The sequence below is a fragment of the Gasterosteus aculeatus genome, chromosome 21 (assembly GCF_964276395.1).
Source record: "Gasterosteus aculeatus chromosome 21, fGasAcu3.hap1.1, whole genome shotgun sequence".
NCBI lineage: Eukaryota > Metazoa > Chordata > Actinopteri > Perciformes > Gasterosteidae > Gasterosteus > Gasterosteus aculeatus.
Window position 1 is genome coordinate 1,641,140 of NC_135708.1, and position 20,031 is coordinate 1,661,170.

The window sequence follows — 20,031 nt, forward strand, 5'->3', positions numbered from 1 at the left end:
GCCGGTAAAATCATTGAACATGACGTTCATTAAACGCTTGCAGAGTTGACACATACAAGTCTTCAAGTTATATAGTCTAAGGTGACAAACATCTCTGTCCTTGGGGGAGGTGTGGGGGTGCTGGATCAGCTCCTACTGGTCACCTCCACATTAAAAGGGGGGACAGCATTGTCATGCATGATTAAAGGAGACTTAAGAGACACTTAGTCAATAAAATATTACACTACAATACTCCTGTATTTATTTATGCATCCATTTAATTATACTTAAGTCATTCTTGGTCCTCCATAGGACAGGACCCCCCTGGGAAATATATTCCCAATTGCATGGCACCATCCAAACGTCAAAGTATTCCATGAGATCAAATGAGTAGCTGACAGAGGAACCGACACACTGACAAAAGAGCCAAAAGCAAGGAGATGTTCCACCTGCAGGTGCAAACCACTGTGTCCTGTATTTCCTCCTCATCCTTCATGTGCGGTCGGCTCGTGTTGATCGTACTTACAGAGCTCACACTGACTCGCTGAGCAGCTCCAGCAGGGGGCGCCTTGTCCCTGTGCTCACACGTCATTGAGACCAATGATGGAACGAGAACATCTGGAGGAGCAAGTGCTGTACGAAGAACACATCTCACACATAAGAAACACACGACTCTTGCTGGTAGGACACGTTCATCATTTTGTGTCTTCTCTTGAGATTAGTTTGTCAAGAAGACATTTGTAAAATAACGCCTCCATAATTCTCCCAATTTACCAGGATGGTGACCAGGCTCATGACAGTTCATTGCCTGAATGAAGTCCCTCAGCAGAAGATACAAACAATAGAAGACAATATGGAGCTGTGAACATCCTTTCTGCTGGTTAGACGATGCAGAGAAGTTTCATTTAGTTGAAGCGTGTTCTACGTGCAGGCAGGACCATCTCACCTGTCACTGCAAACGCTGGTGTTTCAGTCAAGGCTTCATCCTGGAGTGTGTCAGAGGTCCAAAGTGTGCAACAGATGCTCTGTCGGGTGTCGCCGCGTTAGTTAAACTCCTGCAGTGCCGCTTGACCATGTGACTGCTATTCCTGTGTGTTGGGATAATTAAAGGGCTCAAGTGAACAGTGACGTAAAAGGCTGAAAACTCTTTAAAAGCCTTTTGCATTTCAACACTGTGCTCCGCCCACACATTGGACGTGTGTGTCCACATGAGGTGCTACTCTCAGTGGCGTCCCCTCCACCACTTGTAATGCTTGGCTGGAGCCTCCCACCCCTCCCACTGCCAACCAGAGGCAGGACTTCACCCTCCTCACTCTCCCTCATGGTTGCTGCTGCGGGCTGACAGAGGAAGGTAAGGCTTTGCCATCCTTTACTTCACTGTATGTGCTGCTGTGAAGACCTAGATGTTATATAAACTGTACGCATGTATCCAGCACAAAATAACATCTCAGGCTCGTCAGTAGCAAAGTTATATGGCTAATACACAGTTTGGACACTTGTGCGTTACGTCGGTTGTTGTTTGATTTGCTGCTGCTGCATGTAAGACGTGTATGACGCGTGTGACATGTATGTGTTTAGTAGCCTGTTCTGGACTTCATGTCAGCGCGCCATTGGTCTGTCCACCAGGGACTGTCCATCAGCACAAAGAGAAGGCTCAATATACAGTATAGGGCCTGTGATCATGGGTCAGCGAGTTGTCTGCCTCAGTGTCTCTCTGTGTGTTTTGGCATTTTCAAGCTCTGCTGTTCCTTAAATGTGTAGTCTGAAATGACTGTTCAACGACTGAACCAGTTGGAGAGGATGGAGACGATGTTAGAAGATGGAGTGGACCTGTTTTTGCTACAGGACGCATAGTTCTGTCTGGCCAATAGGATGTCGCATGTATACAGGATGTACTTTGTCATTCTGAGCTTGATGAAATGAATTGAAGACAGACAGAAAGTACGATGGAGCCACTTCTTACCCCTCTAGCATCAGTTATAGGTGATGTGCGTCAACATGTTACGTGCATATCGTCACACGGTTTAAGGACAGAACATTTTACTCACCCTTCAAACTGTCATCTGTGACAAATACAAGTTGTGAAATCACAGCATCATCTAAAGAACGGTGTAAATGACAGTAAACAAGCTTCAACCTGCAACAACACGGATCTTTTGAAAAGGTACTGGACTCAATCTGACTACGATCACACAGTAATATCCTGACGGACCGTACATCTTCTAATCCACCACAAGGACCAAAGGATGTTCTCAGGCATCAGTCAGAAATACATGTGAGGAATAAATGTTTAGTTCTCTTTGTTCTGTGAAGCCACCAAAGGCGTTGAGCAATCCCACCAACATGTGTGCAGGAGGAACGCTGTGTGGTGCTGCAGCCAGCGGGGATGCTGGATGTGGTTGCTGTGCTGCACTTGTGGTTTGGAAGAACTTGGGTTCACTACCTGCAGATCCCCACTGTGTGTATTTAGAAAAGCAGCCTGCTTTAAAATGAAAGAGTGGGGCGCTGAGGAGAGGACGTGGAGATGGATCAAAGGAAGGATCCTGCTGGAGACATTTGTAGAAAAGGTTCTCCTGTGTTGTCTCGGTGTTGTTCTTTGGGCCTCCTGCTGCTTTACACCATGTTCTTCTCTCACACTGGGACCCATCTGTCCTGCAACAAACACCTGTAGGAGACACTGGATACCAACCAGAGGACACGTGCCTTTTCAGGAGCACAAGTTCTGTTTTCCAAGCTCTCATGTGACACTTGGAGGACGGTGTGTTGCACTGAGACCTAAAGAAGTCAAGAAGAAGAAGAAAACCACAACCACGTCCATTTCTCACACACGGTTTATAGTTTTAGAGTGTGTCATTGGGGCCAATTCAGAGGGCGAGCTAAATGCTAAATGCTACTCAACCAAAGACACAAAGTGTGTTTCCATCCACCTGCGACACACACGCATGGAAAAGACCCGAGAGAAAATGATATGGACTCAGAAATAACGCTTGGCTGAGGTAGAGAGTCAAAGGAACTGATCATGTGACTTCAACATCCACTGAGGTTTGTGCTCTGCTCATGTCATCTCAAATAGTGGTGGATTCAAATGGCTCATCTCAAAGGACCTACTGCAAATAATTGCATGACGGTACTGGAGGGATAGAAACATACATGTGGAAGATTTCTTCACAGCTTGATTTGAATTTTAGGTGCAGTAACAAGTGGGTGGAAACCGAGTCACTGTCAATCATTTTCCAACACGTCCTTAAAACACATAAAACCCAGTAGGGGTCCATTCAATCATCCCATTGTGAGCACATATGGTCCCTCAGTCGTGCACACAGGCTGCAGTTCGGCCCTGTGGGGGCCTCACTGTTCACCTGTTTAAAGCCCATCTTAGCCACATGCAATTTGTGAGGGAGCAGGTTGACTGTGCATTTAGACACTACAATGACAAAGATAGTTGGTGTTATAGATTTATTCACCACATCTAGGCAGTGGTCACCAACATTACCTGATATCATTCATAAATTCATTTATTTAGTTTCTTAATGCATTTATAAGCAGGATACCATTCTCAACAGGTTTTGTATTATTTCAACTGCAGTCTTTTCCCATTGCGACGTTTACTTTATACTGTTAACTAATTGTTTTGGAGGAAACAAATGAATTCAGAAATAGAAGCAGCTTGGTGTAACGTGACTCTAGAGAGAGAGAGCGAGCTGGGAGGAGACTGTCACAGAAAGGTTGTGGTGGCTGTTCTCTCTTCAGCTGACTGATCCTCCCCTGTCTTTAAAGCCTTTGCCAGAACACTGCAGCCCTCTCTGCATTGCTTATATTTTCCGTTTCCCATCCCGGCATAGTGCTCACGTTGGTATTTTCCGGCCTAACCTTGTGGTCTGTGGAACCATGTTTGCGCTTCAAAATGAACACAGGGAGAAAACGCACTACGCTGCTGACCATACGTTGCGTGGCACAACATGGAAGCTTGGAAAAGGCTTTTACAAGGTATTCCTATATCAAATGCGACAAGTCAAAGTTTCAACGCAGCGTATTCATTAGTTCTCCAGAACAAAGGGAGTGGCCACTTTCATGGAGAGGGGGGTGCTCTCTAGCGTCGCCCGCCGCTAACTGTCTCCTCTGCCTCCCTGCCCAGGCCCGTCTCAGCACCACCGACCATCTGGGTCTTTGCAAGAGCCGGGCGTTGGGATGTGTCATCAATGCTAAGAAGGTGACAATCGATGGAGATACCAGATATAGGCCGACTTGGCTTGGCAAGTCCGATCGGGGTCATGGCCGTATGAACTGACCGTTGTATGTAGGAGAGAAAAGAAGTGACCCTCTTTTCGTGTCTATGACCCCCCTACGGTAATCTGACTGGCTATACCCTTCCAGGATAACGTTAGCCTAGCTAGGACTCTAACCGGCACTGTGAACTAGACCGGCCCTGAAGGAGAGCCTTCCAAGCCACTGAACGTTTTTTACCATTTTTCATGCTATTTCATTATCAAACGCACTTGATGATTTTAAAAGGCAAGAAACCAACTGTGATTTAAAATACAGGCAGTCCAACAAAAATGTAAGGCCACGAGAAATATCCGGGGGAAAATGTGTAGTTCTTCATAACTCCAGCAGACCCTGCAGACCTCCCTGTGGGACAGAGCCAGGTGGCTGAGAGACAAGCCCAGACCCGCCCAGGACATGTTGGAGAACCACAGGGAGAGCTGGAGCCAATGGACGACTGCCTACTATTGTTTGTCCTCTAGTGTCAACGCACTCCTGATGGGGGCCTGGCACCCCCCCCTCCCTCTCTAACTATCAATACCTCTCAGTCGGGTCAGAGCAGAGACAGTTTATCACATCTCTATTGTCATGAAGAATAACTTGACACAAGCAGAGTACCTTGTTTTGTCTAACCGAACAACAGGGTACAGTTTTACATAGGTTAGGTTGGGTATCCACAAGTGTCGGCGTAGAAGGGACATTTCCATTCAAATCCACGTAGCAACATGGTCTGAGCCCATTTCATGTGTACCACCGCCAGTGTGACCGTTGTACGCTTACTTCCACACAACTCAACAGACTTGTTGCAAGTGGTGGAGTCACTGAGGTGAGGTTTGCTATGAGGTTTAAAACGAGCAGATTTCAAACGTTCTGCAGACCAAACGAGTCTGAGACAGTCAGTGCACAGCAATAACTATATTTAATATATTTAACTAACCGGCCAGGTCTCTGAGAAGACGTGGGCACCGACCTCCTGTTGCCGGGGGTGCCCGAGTTGTCCTGTGACTGGATATTAGCCAGGAGCCGGCTGGCAGGGGGAGTCTGCTAAAGGACTCATTTGAAGTGATTGTATTTTATTTTGACCATTGGTCAAAGACATTATCAATGAAAGGTTTGGTCAGTTGGAAAGGTCAGCCTCATGGGGGCGGAATAAAACGTCTTAAGGCCATTTTTGAAATTCTTGTTTTTTGCAAGGTTGGACTGGACCAAGGTGGACGGCTGTCCTATGCAGTGATGTTGCTGTGGTCACTGTGGAGTGCGATATTGCTGCTGGTCTCCCTTGAAGCTGCAGAGGAGGACAATGTCCGAGCAGGTAGAGTTCACTTATTATTACGCGTTAGACACTCAACTCTTGAGTCTGAAATGTTGATCATCTGTCCCTGCATTGTTAAGATGTGTCTTTGATTACACTGTGTATGTGTGTGTGTGTGTGTAGGCTGTAGCACAGCTGTCAATGACCTGGTCTATATTGTCGATGGCTCATGGAGTGTCGGCTTCTCTGACTTTGACACGGCCAAGCAGTGGCTCATCAACATCACCAGGCGGTTTGACGTCAGCTCCCACTACACACAGGTCATTTAAACCATGTGGAAAACCTTGTGACAAGATTGTTATTGCAATTAACATTTAGCGGTAACCTTCCTTTAACTCTCAGTTTGCTTACGGTTGCTCAATGGATTGTCTTCTCCTGTCGAATCAGGAACACTGTCATTCTGTTTCAGTTGTTAGCTTTGATGGATAAAAACATTCCATTGCTCCGTCGTGGTCGCGTTCCAAGCGCCTCGGAGCAATATCGGGTTTGTTTGTGTCTGCTGCAGGTGGCTGTGATCCAGTACAGTGACACGCCTCGAATGGAGATTCCTCTGGGGCAACACCAGAGCGGAGCGAAGCTCATCCAGGCCATACAGAGCATCAGCTACCTGGGAGGAAACACACAGGCAGGACAGCATGCTCTCTCTGCACCTCTGTGCCCATCTGCATGCAGGTGTTAGAAGAATATTCTACAATCAGGAAGTGTTGGGCTCCAGTCTTCTGGATAAAAACAGATTCACACATTGTTTAAGGGCTGATGAATAAATCACACTAAGGGATAAGAAAGGAAAAACCACAGCTGGACAGTGTTCATGGACTGTGAAACCGTTTTATTATCAAAACAATTATTAATTGTTTAAATAATTAAATAATTCGCACATTCGTTGCGACTTATGAGGTCGAGTCCTGAGGAGAAGTACGCGGCTTTGAAGCAAATTTGGACCTGGTGGCAAAATGGTACAATTTCTGGCTCTTTGGGGAATGGAAAGATTTACATGGTATGTAATTGTATGAAAAATATCACAATGGCTTTAAAAAATGCAATTATTGCATTTAGATGATTAATATAATTAAAACATTTCATGACAATGAATAATACTACTTATTTCAATTGATATTTGACACTTGACGCAATATATGTGCATATGTCCTCAATGAGCTGGTAGCTGCAACAATTGCCTCCCCGGGTTGATCGGGGCCTCGCATGCAGAAGACGGACAGCGAGCTACTTGTAAAACATTCTAAAGAGGAGCGACTCCACTCGAGCAGGTCAAAGGGTGCAAACATTCAGTCACCACAGGTGCACCACACAGCGATACCACAAGCACTTGTTTACAGGTTGTGCTGTTCCTACGGAGACTTTTAAAAGCATTTTTGTGTCCTTATAATTGTATTTGTACTCTGATGTGATGCAGCTGTCAATGGGTGGGAACCGGTGAGCATACCAGTTTACACACACACACAATCCCTCACAGCGTTGTGGGGTTTTCCGTCGGTTCTACCAGGTCCTCACTGTTCTCTGACTGTCTCCCAGACTGGCAGGGCCATCAAGTTTGCCGTGGACCACGTCTTCGCCTCCTCCAACAGAGCCAGGCAGGTCAAAAATCGCATTGCCGTCGTGGTCACTGATGGCAAATCTCAGGACGACGTGGTAAATTTCCCATTGCTGCGTTCAGGTGCCTCAGTGAAACCAAGTCATGGTTATTTGGGTGACCCATATTTGTAAGCCATGGAACCTCAAGGAGGGAGCAGCTCCCAGCATGTTGGGGAAAGCTGTAATATTATTAATATTACATCTCTGGCACTGTTTTTCCAGCATCCACTCTACGGTCTAAATGGAAGCCTCTCCACCATTCACTGCTGCCTGTGTCTCCTTAGGTGGATGCCAGTGTGGAGGCCCGAGCTCAGGGCATTACAGTGTTTGCTGTTGGAGTCGGCAGTGAGATCACCACCTCAGAGCTGGTATCCATCGCCAACAGGCCGTCATCTGCCTATGTCCTATACGCCGAAGATTACACCACCATTGACCTCATTCAAGGTTCCATGGAGCAGAAGCTCTGTGAAGGTTGATATCTAGTCCCTCTCTGTACTTGACATGTCTATAAGGACTCTTCTCAATTCTCTGTGTTACAAGTTCACGCCTTTCTTCAAACAATAACCTCGATGTGACTTGACAGATACATTCCATCATGCAGGTTGAAGTTGTGTCAATGAGTTTAGTCATAAGGGACTTGAGGAGCGCTGGGTACCTGGTAGTTCCTCCCACTTCCCATTACACTACATTACTATGCGTGTGTTAATTCCTTTAACAAGCACTTAATCATGTACCTCGTCCGCTTGCATTAGGTCAATATGTTCTAAGTTCTCACTGACTTGAGGGAAGAGCAGAGGGAAGCAGAGAGTAGCTGCAGACATTGTGTCCCCATGTAGGAGAAGCAGGACTTGACATCAATAAGGGCTTCATCTTCTTGCTTTCACTGGACGTTCCATGTTTGCGTCATGGGTTGAGCTCAGGCTTTGGCGTGAGGTTTGCGTAGCTGACCGAATGACCTCTCTTCTTTCTAGAGTCTGTTTGTCCAACACGAATCCCGGTGGCCTCTCGGGATGAGAAAGGCTTTGAGCTGCTGCTGGGCATGAACATTCAGAAGAAGGCCAAGAAGATCCCTGGCTCTTTGATTTTGGAGGCCGCTTACGCTCTGACGGCCTCCACCGACATCACTGAGGACACCAGGTAGAATTTACAAATCCATCTGTTTACTCCATCAACTGTTGTGTGTATTTAGTATGTCGACCTCTTCCTCGTACCAGGGACATCTTCCCAGAAGGCCTCCCTCCTTCCTACGTGTTCATAGCCACCCTGCGTCTAAAGGGGACTTCTAGCCGGCTGACCTTTGACCTTTGGAGGGTGCTGTCCAAGGATAAGGAGATACAGGTCGCAGTGACACTGAGTGGAAAGGACAAAAGTGTCGTCTTTACCACCACTAGCTTAACTGCAGAGGAGCAGAGAGTCACCTTCAGAGGAGTCCAGGTTGGTGTCGGGTGGAGTTTATAAATACGACAAAATACCAGAAACACAAAACATGTTACTGAACGATGAAGTAATAAAGTATTGTAATATCCGTTGCATGTCATTTTTTTTATTTTATGTCAACGGTCCTCTGACAAAATGTAGTAATATATTACGTCTTCCCCGAATATTCATCCGTCCATCGTATAAAAACATAGAGCCACTGATGCGACCCCCTCTTTGCTCATTCACACCCAAGCAGTTAATCACTTCCTTTTCTCGGAAAATAGCAAAAACTCAACCAGACCTGAATGTCACATGCGTATTACATCCAACTCGTAAAGAAGCCAGTTAGGAACATGGATTCTTCCTCTGCTAAGAACAATAAGGACTGAAGCCTCCTGCAGTGTCTCCATTCAGGGTCACTTTCCCATCAAATGCTCCAAATTGACTCTAATGTGCATTTTGTTACATTATTATTATTATTACATTATTACATGTCATTTAGCTGACGCTTTTATCCAAAGCGACGTACAATAAGTGCATTCAACCATAGGGTACAAACTCAGGAGAACAAGAAACAAGAAAGTGCAATTTCCTCAAATAAGCGAATTTACAATTTGCTATAGATGAGTGACGTCACAAGTACAATTTAAGTGCTGCAATTTGTTAGTCTTTAGTCGAGGTAGAGTCTGAAGAGGTGTGTCTTTAGTTTGCGGCGGAAGATGTGAAGGCTCTCTGCGGTCCTGATGTCTTCAGAGAGCGCGTTCCACCATTTCGGCGCAAGGACAGCGAAGAGTCGAGACCTAGTCGAGTGTTTTGCTCTCAGTGAGGGAGGGACGAGTAGTTTTGCAGATGCAGAGCGGAGAGTGCGGGTTGGGATGTAGGGTTTGACCATGTCCTGGATGTAAGCTGGACCCGATCCATTCACAGCATGGTACGTGAGCACCAGTGTTTTGAACTGGATGCGGGCGGCCACCGGTAGCCAGTGAAGAGAGCGGAGGAGTGGAGTAGTGTGGGAGAATTTCGGAAGGTTGAAGACCAGTCGAGCTGCTGCATTCTGAATGAGCTGCAGAGGTCGAATGGCGGTGGCAGGGAGACCTGCCAGGAGGGAGTTGCAGTAGTCCAGGCGGGAGATGACAAGAGCCTGAATCAGTACCTGCGCTGCCTTCTGAGTGAGAAGGGGACGTATTCTCCTGATGTTGTAGAGCGTGTATCTACAGGATCGCGTTGTCGCAGTGATGTTGGGAGTCAGGGAGAGTTGGTTGTCGAGTGTGACGCCGAGGTTCTTAGCAGTCGAAGTGGGCGTTAGCACAGAGTTTCCAAAGTTGACTGTCAGGTCCTGGGTAAGCGAATCTTTTCCGGGAAAGAGAAGTAGTTCAGTCTTGTCGGGGTTGATTTTCAGATGGTGGGCGGACATCCACTGAGAGATGTCAGTTAGACAGGCAGAGATCCGAGCCGCCACCTGGGTGTCCGAGCGAGGGAAGGAGAGAATTAGTTGGGTGTCATCGGCATACATACGTGACCTTTGGGCAGCAGAAGCCTGTGATGAAGCTGTGGTTCCCTCTCCAGTCAGAGCTGGAGGAGGAAGGAAGAAAGCTACAGTTCCTCCGCAGGGCAGCAAGGGAAGTTAAGCCAGGAACACAAGGCAGGGAAATAGGAACTAAAAGAGGAAAGCCCAAACACTGTGGCAGCATTGTGGTAGGATCCTTCAATCAGTATGTATTATGAGTCGTGCTGTATTATACGGTCTGTTTGATGCATGAATCAAACCCGATCGTCTAAATCACTCAAATTATTCTAATGTATTACTTCAAAATGTACAGTATTTTGGACGTAGCGCGTATGATTTTGAAGGATCTTGTTAAGCCAGGTATCCCAGCATATTATGTCTCAGCTCCTTTCAGTCTTCAGATGAAATGACTCCCAGTTAAGGATTTGTTGTACTTGAGAGGACCTTAAGAAATAATGTATTTATGAAATATCTGTGCCTCATCTCAGACTCTTTATGACGGAAAGTGGCATCAGCTCAAAGTCCTGGTGAGACCACGTCAGGTCAGCAGTTTCCTGGACGATCTGCTGATCCAGGAAGAACTGCTGGAGCCGGTGGAGCCCATCTACATCAATGGGGAGACCCAGGTTGCTAAGAGACGGGGAACCGACCTCCCTGTGGCCGTGAGTACAAACGAGCCAACGTTTTGACTCAAAGTGCAGGGGACACGTGTGTCTGACTCACGGAGGAGTCGATCAGAGGGACGGATTCAGGTGTATCAAGCAACATTTAAACTGAGGAAATTAGATAATATTATACAAAGTGAATAACTGACTAGTCTGTGATAAAATAGGTGAAATCTCTTATTTGTCCTTCTGTAGCTCATCTGTTTGGCTCTCATAATAATGAGGTCATTTCATTAATAATCCACTACTTCTTACCCAAACCACATTTCCATTTTTCTGACCACTTGTCTTTTTATTCAGGTGGAGATTCAGAAGCTTCGTCTGTACTGTGACCCTCATCAGAGCGAGAGAGAAACGGCGTGTGAGATCTACTCTGTGGTGAGACAACTATCACCTCCCACCACATGTAGGCCCCTCGGTGTGCAGCACACGGCCTTGCAGCGGTCCTCACCCACCTGCCGGCGTCCAATCCAGAGCCACACGGTCCACACAGCACACAGCTGTCTCACAGTCGTGACTGATGGAAGTCATGTGACCCTCGTGGCTCATTAGTCAGTCAAGTTCACGCCCACCAAAGGCATTTGTCCTTCCATGACGCCATAACCGAATGTCCTCTGAAGAAGGACGTTTTCCCAGCCTTCACGGTAGATCTGGTCTGGTCCTCCAACGGCCGCATAGGCCGAACAGAGCGGCCCTGAAACGGGACGGTCTGTCCTGAGGGGGGACTTTACCTCCACTGCCCCCGTTGCCTTGACAGTAAAAGCCTCATAACAAAAATGTATAACATGCAGATAGAGAAGGTGATCTTCGGTGACTGCTCGGCCCTCATGAGGACGCAGCCGCTGAAGTGAGACCAGCTAAGGAGTGGACAGTGACGAGCTGTCCCTGTATCCTGCTGGAGGGGAACCAGAGCGCCACAGATCAAGAGATGAATGTGTTCTTATCCACTGTAATCTGTCCTGTAAAGTTCACATTGTGTACTTCTGCATGTATCTGCGTGTGAGAGGCTACAATGATGATAATGAGAATCACTTTTTTCTCTTGTCCTCTGTCTCATGCAGGACGATGAAAGGGTAAGTGCAGTGTCTGTCCTCTATTCTCCTTCTGCAAATTACTGACATGCTGGATAAAGAAAACGAGAAGAGCTCATTAATAATGATACGGGGAGGAATATGAATGTGTTCTTATGAAGGCTGGATGTCACCCACGTCAATCAGTATTGATGCAGGTTTTATATTTGATTTGATTGCATTAATGTTTCAATTGGGATGTACAATAAATATTTGAGCTGCTACAGTGTAAAAGTAATACTGCTGTTTAAAACCAAATTATTCTATTAATTTCAACTTTTGTTCATAAAGTAGTACTTTTTAACAAAAGTGCACTACTTTTGAATTCATTTGAATTTTGTGCATAAAAATCGACCTGCACTAGTTCTTATATCAACAAATAAATCCTAATATAATACATCTAAAACTCTCCTCGGCAAAACAACAACACTGTTTTTCTGATCGTGTGAAGCAAAGGTGAGTGCAGAGTGGAAATGACTCCATAAGTCTTCCTGTTGGTGTCCTCCTGATGCTTTATTGTCCTCACGATGAAGCTTGGACTGTGTCTCCTCAGTGTCCTCTGAATCGAACAGCCACCGCGGACAAAGAAGACTGGACCACAAGGGCAGCGTGGGGCGCCCGGTCCCATGGTAAGACGTGCGCACACGTCCTCACTCGTGTACTCGTGCACCCACACGTCACCTGAAGGAGATAATGGACAGTACTGATACAACCACAGCTATTGTTACTTTGTTATTAGAGTATTCAGATAAAAAATAACTCTTGAAATGACGGAACGGAATGCAGTTCTTGCACAACGTGCACACATTTCTTTTGTGGCAATAATACATCCGCTCCTATTGGAGTCAATGCTGCATCATTCAAATGGAGGTTATCATAACCACTAGTGTTCATGTACAAACTGGAATGTACTGACGTACAGTATATGGAGAGGAAGACAAATCCTCAAATGGAACACAGGAAACTAGAAAACATGCTGCTTCATAGCAGAAAAGTACTTTTCCCAACCTCAACTTCTGTCCTCCAATGGCCTCTAAGGACATCTAGTTGCTGTGAGTGATGCACTTCTAATGTTCACCCAGAGAGGTATTTGGAATCTCCTGGTGTACTTTATGGTGAGTTCCTTGAATATGAAGTACTGAAACACACCGTCCATTTCAACAATTTAGCGTAATCAAGTGATGTTTATTGTATAAGCAGCTTTTAGGTAGAAATATCTATCTGCTCATCCAGGTCAGAGGTCATCATGTAGGCAGGTCGAGGATGCCGCTCACCTCTGCAACACTTTCCAGCTCTTCTGGGGATCTCTAAGTTGCTGCGTCTTGACCAGATACGTAGTTCCTCCAGTATGTTCTCGGCCCACCTCGGGCATCTTACCAGTTGGACTCGCCCGTAAAAAGTCAAAAAGGAGGCGTTTCAAGGTGAAGCAGCAGTGGCTGCACTCTGACTTCCCTTCAGACGTCTGAGCTCTTTGACCTCTCTCTAAGTCCGTATTTATCTTCCTCCAGAGAGCGGCTGACGTGTTTCTCTTCCTCCAGAGAGCGGCTAACATGTTTAGCGGCTAACATGTTTATCTTCCTCTAGAGAGCGGCTAACATGTTTATCTTCCTCTAGAGAGCGGCTAACATGTTTATCTTCCTCTAGAGAGCGGCTAACATGTTTAGCGGCTAACGTGTTTATCTTCCTCTAGAGAGCGGCATACCTGCCCAGGTGGTGGCTGCCATCGACGTCAACACGACGGCCAATCAAATCTACAGGCACAACTTCCCCGACACCACCCTCTGGAACAAGACCATTGAGGTGGGTGCTGTCTGGGGGGACCAGTCGACCGGAGCGTCAGACCAACATCCTCTGAATATACTGACTCTATTCACAGATAATCACGTTTCCCTCTGCAACGTGTTCCCTTTGTGTATCTTCAGGGCATAACTCTAGATGACTTTGATAAATTACCCGTCGACATGATTGTGATGAGCCCTCCATGCCAGCCTTTCACCAGGTACGTCTCCTTGTTTAGCAGTCACACAACGTCACCGTTACTCTCTTATGAATGGATGAGTAACAGCGTTTACCCTGTCTGATCCTTACTTCAACGTTCTGTGTTAAAAACCAACAGTAAGAAGAAGATAGTGTATATGTCTCAGATGATACTTGATCTGACTCAAAAGACTCCTTCATTAAGTCACTGAATGATAGAGATATGACTTGGAATGGTGATGATAGGGATTCATGTCATCACTGGAGGAATATGCAGTTGGATAATTAGTTTTTATTAGTTTAAGGCAAAGGCCGGTCTGAACCCGTGTCGTGAGTCTTTCGCACTAGTTAAGAGCGTTCAGAGAGAACAGGGTGACAGGAAGCAGAACTTATGGAGGTGTGAATTACAGCGTCACCACGACTCAAACATTTAGACAATCCGTTGGAAGCGACCAACACTGATGTACTGTAAGCAACAGAGCAGATGGAGATGTATAGAGCCCAGTTACAGGGACGTTTCCTTGACTTTGGGGTCCCTGATGCAACTGTTGCCCCCCCGACCCCTGACCCCTGACCCCGACAAGCGCTCGAAGGTGAATGACTTTGTTTGTGTTCTTTAGGGTCGGACTTCAGGGGGACATCGCCGACTCCAGAACCAAGAGCTTCCTGCACATCCTCCACCTCCTGCCCAGGTGTTTAGTCTGCACATGAAACATGAAGCCCTGATTTCAGCCTGAACAGAAGCTATTTAAAGAACAGAAGAAGACGTCTTTGGGTGAAAGTACCTCATTGACCTTTGCATAGAACATCATTTATTTCACCCTATGGAACAGGTGGAGCAGGTCACCTTGTGTGCACCCAAAATAAACCGCTTTCATCCAGTCTTTATTAAAGCTCTTCAGTTAGCAATGTGAGGCGGCGTCATAAGTCTTCAGTAGTGTTTGTGCGCAGGGAGGATGTATGCGATCCTCTGAGTCCGTAACCCCCCCTCCTCTCCAGGCTGTGCCGGCGGCCCCGCTTCATCCTGCTGGAGAATGTGAAGGGCTTCGAGGTGTCCTCTGCCAGGTAACCTGGGGGGGAGGACAGCGTGCACGCAGAAGACACTTGACTGCTTGGTCTCGTTCACGTGTTCTGCTGCTCTCAGTGCGGGAACGCGTGGTCTCACCTCGTGTTGCGCGTGTGCTCTCTAGGCAGCGCCTGGTGGAGACACTCGTGGAATGCGGCTACACTTTCCAGGAAACCATGATCTCACCCACAAGTGTAAGAAAGACCGGCGGCGTCCTGGGATGCACCCGCCCTACGAGTTGTGCTTGTCTCACTGTTCTGTCCATCAATACAGGTCGGGATCCCGAATTCCAGGCTGCACTATTTCCTGACTGCTAAGTTGTCAACAGCTAACGAAAGCAGCCAGAGTTCAAAGGTGAGTCCTGGCATCATCTAAGGGAATAAACCAGCTGACCCAACAGGGCTCTGAGGACACACAAAGACACTAATGGTCGCTCTGCACCATCTCCAACCCTGGAGAAGTTGGGCAGAAGCCACGTCCCCTCAGCCTGCGCGTCCCCTCGGCCTGCGCGTCCCCTCGGCCTGCGCGTCCCCTCGGCCTGCGCGTCCCCTCGGCCTGCGCGTCCCCTCATCTGCGCGTCCGCTCATCTGCACGTCCCCTCATCGGCACGTCCCCTCGTCCCCTCATCGGCACGTCCCCTCAGCCTGGGGGGTCATCTTGCACGTCCCCTCGGCCTGCGCGTCCCCTCGGCCTGCGCGTCCCCTCATCTGCACGTCCCCTCATCTGCACGTCCCCTCGTCCCCTCATCGGCACGTCCCCTCAGCCTGCGCGTCATCTTGCGCGTCCCCTCGGCCTGCGCGTCCCCTCGGCCTGCGCGTCCCCTCGGCCTGCGCGTCCCCTCGGCCTGCACGTCCCCTCGGCCTGCGCGTCATCTTGCGTGTCCCCTCGGCCGGCGCGTCCCCTCGGCCGGCGCGTCCCCTCGGCCTGCGCGTCCCCCCGGCCTGCGCGTCCCCTCGGCCTGCGCGTCCCCTCGGCCTGCGCGTCCCCTCGGCCTGCGCGTCCCCTCGGCCTGCGCGTCCCAAAGTGTTTGGAGGTCAGGACCTCACAGGACTGGTGGTGTTCATGTGGTCTCAGATTCCAGAGGCCTTCCCGCATCCTGCTGGTGCTTCTCCTCACCAGCACACCGTCGTCTCCAGTCCTCCCAGTGCAGCTACGGGCCGGCCAGACGAGGACACGCAGGGGGGTCAGGTCCTCTATAAGCAAGAGACCGAGAGGGAGGCCCAGAGGAAGACCAGTCAGAACTAGGACCTGTCCGTCAGGCGCATCCGGGACTTCCTGGAACCGCCAGGGGACGTGAACATGGAGCACTACCTCCTGCCCCCCGGCACCCTGCTGAGATATTCCCTGCTGCTGGACATCGTTCAGCCCACCTGCAGGAGGTCCGTGTGCTTCACTAAAGGGTAAGGACACCCTTTACCCCACAGTCGGGTTGTTGTTTGGACTACCGTTGGAGGACGCTGTGAGGACGAGTCCTTAGTGATGGTGTCATGTCTTCTCTCCGTAGCTACGGCCGCTACGTGGAGGGGACGGGCTCAGTGCTGCAGTGCTGCGTGGAGACGGAGGTAGGTTTGTCATGGAGGGTATTGGGCGTAGATGAAGGAAAGAAGGTGTGTGCTTGCTTCATGGTGAGAACGTGCTTCACGACCTCCTGGGTGACATCATCAGAGCAGAAGCTCTTCTGCTGTGCGTCCTCTAGATGGTGAGCGTGTTTGCAGGTCTGGACCAGATGTCTGAAGACGACAAACTCCAGCAGCTGCTGAAGCTCAAGCTGCGTTACTTCAGCCCCCGAGAGGTGGCCAACCTCATGGGCTTCCCTCAGAGCTTCTGTGAGTGACTCCCTTCTGTGAGTGTGAGTGTGTGTCTGTCTGTGTGTCTGTCTGTGTGTCTGTCTGTGTGTGTGTGTGTGTGTGTGTGTGTGTGACCCTAAAGGAGTCGTGTTGTTCAGCAGAGAGTTTAATGCTTCTGATGGTGAAGGTGGAGAATAGGAAAGTAGGCGGGACTAAAGGCGGGATGACTGATGTGCAGAAGCAGGGAAGCGGTTCTCCTCCAGGTGAATTGGATCTTCTGGTTCTTCTGCAGCCTTCCCGCAGCAGATCAGCACCAAGCAGCAGTACAGAGTTCTGGGAAACAGCCTCAACGTGGTGGTGGTGGCCCGGCTGCTCCGGCTGCTCGTCTCCTAGCACCTCGAGCCCTCGTGGACTGCGTGTAAGGCAACATCTAACCAGGAACCATGCAGGAGGACCTGCCCCGGGTCAACGCAGCGCTTCCTGTGGTTTTGGACCTGGTGGTGGTGACACATCGCTGCTCTCAGGCCGCGTGCGAGAGACCCAATAAGACCTTCAGTTAGAGTCCAATCAGAGACGAGGAGTCCTTGTCCTCGTGTGTCCTGCTACAGGCTCTGTTCATGTGTGAAGATCATCTGGCTAAACCAGAACCATTTATTACCCTAATCCACGAACCCAAACTGCCATAAATGGTTATTTATCGTAAACCCAATTGAATATTGTCCTATGAATCCAAATAAAGAATCTGTGGCGTCCGTTGTTGTTGGGGGTGTTCACCTGAAGAGGACCTTCTCTGTAGGACAGCAGGAGGTACCGGGGGCATCATCAGCGTGCCTGACCCACAGAGGGGGGGCTGCGCCGGCCTCTGGGCTCAGTCAAGCTGACGTGGCGACGCCATCGAGTCGGCTGCTCTTGTGGCAATGACCGTTCTCCTGGTCCCGTGAGTCGGGAGTCCGTTCCGTTTATACAGGGGAGGGTGTCAGCGGTGACATCATCGGGTTGGACCAAGTATAGGGGGGAGGGGTCTGTCGTAATGGGTGTCACGCGCACACCTGGTGCCACCTGGAGCAGGTTGATTTGACAGGACCACAAACGTTAGAGGACGTTGACCGTTGGGGGGGACAGGTGGTTGATTGGGTTGCGTTTATTCATCTAGGTTAAAGGACCAGGGACCTTTTTACAAATAAAACCGAGATTTATTCAAGTCATCACCTGTCTCCTGATAGAAGATCTTTTATTCCATTCATTTTTCAATCTGTTGTCTTGTATTTTGTGCTTTGTCACATTTTGGTTATTCTTGACAAATACAGGTGAAACTTGAAAAATTAGAATATCAAAGCCCATTGCTTTCAGTAATTCAACTTAAAAGGTGAAACTAATATATAGACGTATTACAAGCAAAGTGGGATATTTCAAGCCTTTATTTGATATCATTTTGGATGATTATGGCATACAGCTCATGAAAACCCCAAATTCTACATCTCAAATTAGAATATTGTGAAACTTGACCGAGTGGTACGAGACTGGATGGCTGATGTCATCAGCTCCAGCAGCACTTGCGTCCACCTGGATCTTGAGCGGTTTGGTGAAGTCAGTACCGGAGCGCTGCAGAGGGGAGGTTCTGGCATGTTGACAGTCAGACGTCCATGCAAGACGTTGCTTTGCACCCCACAGACGAGTGAGAGGTGCTACTAGCACAGAAACATGTCGGTAATACCCGACCAGTCCTAGAAACCGCCGGAGTTCCCGTGTGGTGGAGGGTGCCGGGTAGGACAGGAGAGCACCTGCCGTCACAGGGCGACTTTCCCACATAGGTCACCACAGCCTTTCCAAACTCCCATTCTGCCAGGTTCAAGTCAGCGATGCTTGAGCTGGCTTGGCAAACACAGTTGTTGGGGTATCTATGTGGTCGGTCCAGCAGGAGGAGTAGACCACTACCATTACAGCACAGCTCGCTCGGAGCGTTCGATGTCGGTACTGTGAAACCTTCAGTTTCAATCACTGAATGAAGCCTGACGCATGAGGGACCAGAATCACGACTCTTGATCAGCGCGTTTGTGAGAGATCTGCGGTCTTCAGTTCATTTACTTATTTTTGTGTAGGTAATATGTTTCAACTTAAATGACCTTTACAAGTAGTTGTGTCCCGTTGTTTCCATTTGTCCAGTTATTGACGTGTCTGATGCTCAACCAGATATTTGAATATATTAGAATATGTGTTTTTATGTCGTGTTTGAGCAGTTTTGGCCGCCCGAGCCAGTAGCAGGCTCATGAGTCTCTGAGAAGTGTCTGAGGCATTGCGCAGCCAAAAGGCATCAGGTGGGACAGAAGCAGAGACGTCAGAAGCTCTGGACGTAAGAGGGACCTGCCAGTGTCCCTTCAGCAGGTCCAGCGTTGTGACGTAGGTAGCTGCACCCATACGGTCTGCACCGTCCTCCATACGAGGCCACGGAAACGGCTCTGCTACGTGACGGCCTTCACTTACGTTGGTCTGTGCAGAAACGCGGGGAACCATCCGACTCGGGTCAATGGGCCCAAACACGAGGTTTATTTTAGTGGTAAAGTTCAGTCACACGTGACTCAATGACATATAAGGCTGAACAAATAGAACTACATGCATTCATTCACCTCAACAGCTCAATCACAGTTTAGACCAGAAATAGTTCTCATGGAGAAAAACCGACGCACAGCAGTGACGTTGCACGCGCCCAGTTTATTGTGTTAATAGCCGACACATTGAACCCAGACAGCAAGGGGGGACCTGCAGTAAGACATGAGATGTTAGCTCTCAGCTCAGGGAAGCACTTTGAAATGTGTCATTTGGGTAAAATGTTTTACTTTGGCAGCAGTGAAGCACTTTAAACATTTGTCATTAGATTTTAATATACAGTATAATTGTGCTTCAACTATAACCTGTATTATTTACCGACACCTCATGCTTGTTTTAAATGATTTACATAGTATATATATATGAATGAATATGGCGCGTGATCAACAAATGACCGTGAAATTGTGGCGTTAAAGGCGGCGCGAGGGAGAACGTGTGTGCGGCTGAATGAAGACGCACCAGTAAGCTGGTAGACGGTCCGTCTGGAGCCGCGCGTCACATCTCCCACCTGCTGGAGGTCATAGTTCTCAATGTGGACAAACTGACTACAGACGAGTCGCTCAAACAACTGACTCGCTGCCTGAAAAGTCCCAAAGTCACATCACGTGGATTAAATATAACGTTGTATTATTTCCCTCTGGCGTCGCTGCCTGTTGCTGAGGTGAAATGCATTCTGGGATATTTGGCGCTCACAAGCGCGGACGAGCCTGCCGCGATGCATTGTGGGTGAAATGGGCGGGGCGAGTCACATCCGGGTAGTATGACCGTTCTCGGCCAGATGCGGACTTC

General features: G+C 48.4%; 1 protein-coding gene and 1 pseudogene across 3 annotated transcripts; both read left to right on the forward strand.

The window, feature by feature from the left end:
- The first annotated feature begins 3,868 nt into the window (after positions 1 to 3,868).
- Positions 3,869 to 12,008, forward strand: LOC120815235 (collagen alpha-1(XXI) chain). Of its 2 annotated transcripts, XM_078096795.1 has the most exons (11): positions 3,869 to 4,189; positions 5,437 to 5,554; positions 5,678 to 5,814; positions 6,060 to 6,179; positions 7,088 to 7,204; positions 7,432 to 7,618; positions 8,119 to 8,284; positions 8,362 to 8,581; positions 10,562 to 10,735; positions 11,039 to 11,116; positions 11,800 to 12,008. In XM_078096795.1, exons 1-11 carry the CDS (start codon positions 3,884 to 3,886, stop codon positions 11,854 to 11,856), a joined length of 1,680 nt encoding a protein of 559 aa, XP_077952921.1. In that variant the 5' UTR covers positions 3,869 to 3,883; the 3' UTR covers positions 11,857 to 12,008. The 2 variants fall into 2 exon arrangements, with proteins under 2 accessions (XP_077952921.1, XP_077952920.1); XM_078096794.1 differs by lacking the exon at positions 11,800 to 12,008 and having other exon boundaries at positions 11,039 to 11,436.
- A 157-nt stretch (positions 12,009 to 12,165) lies between these two features.
- Positions 12,166 to 17,394, forward strand: LOC120812006 (tRNA (cytosine(38)-C(5))-methyltransferase-like; annotated as a pseudogene). Its single transcript, XR_013454344.1, has 11 exons — positions 12,166 to 12,437; positions 13,499 to 13,608; positions 13,731 to 13,807; positions 14,406 to 14,477; positions 14,785 to 14,850; positions 14,976 to 15,045; positions 15,125 to 15,205; positions 15,926 to 16,251; positions 16,356 to 16,413; positions 16,548 to 16,677; positions 16,931 to 17,394. The product of XR_013454344.1 is annotated as a tRNA (cytosine(38)-C(5))-methyltransferase-like (transcript).
- The last annotated feature ends 2,637 nt before the right edge of the window (positions 17,395 to 20,031 follow it).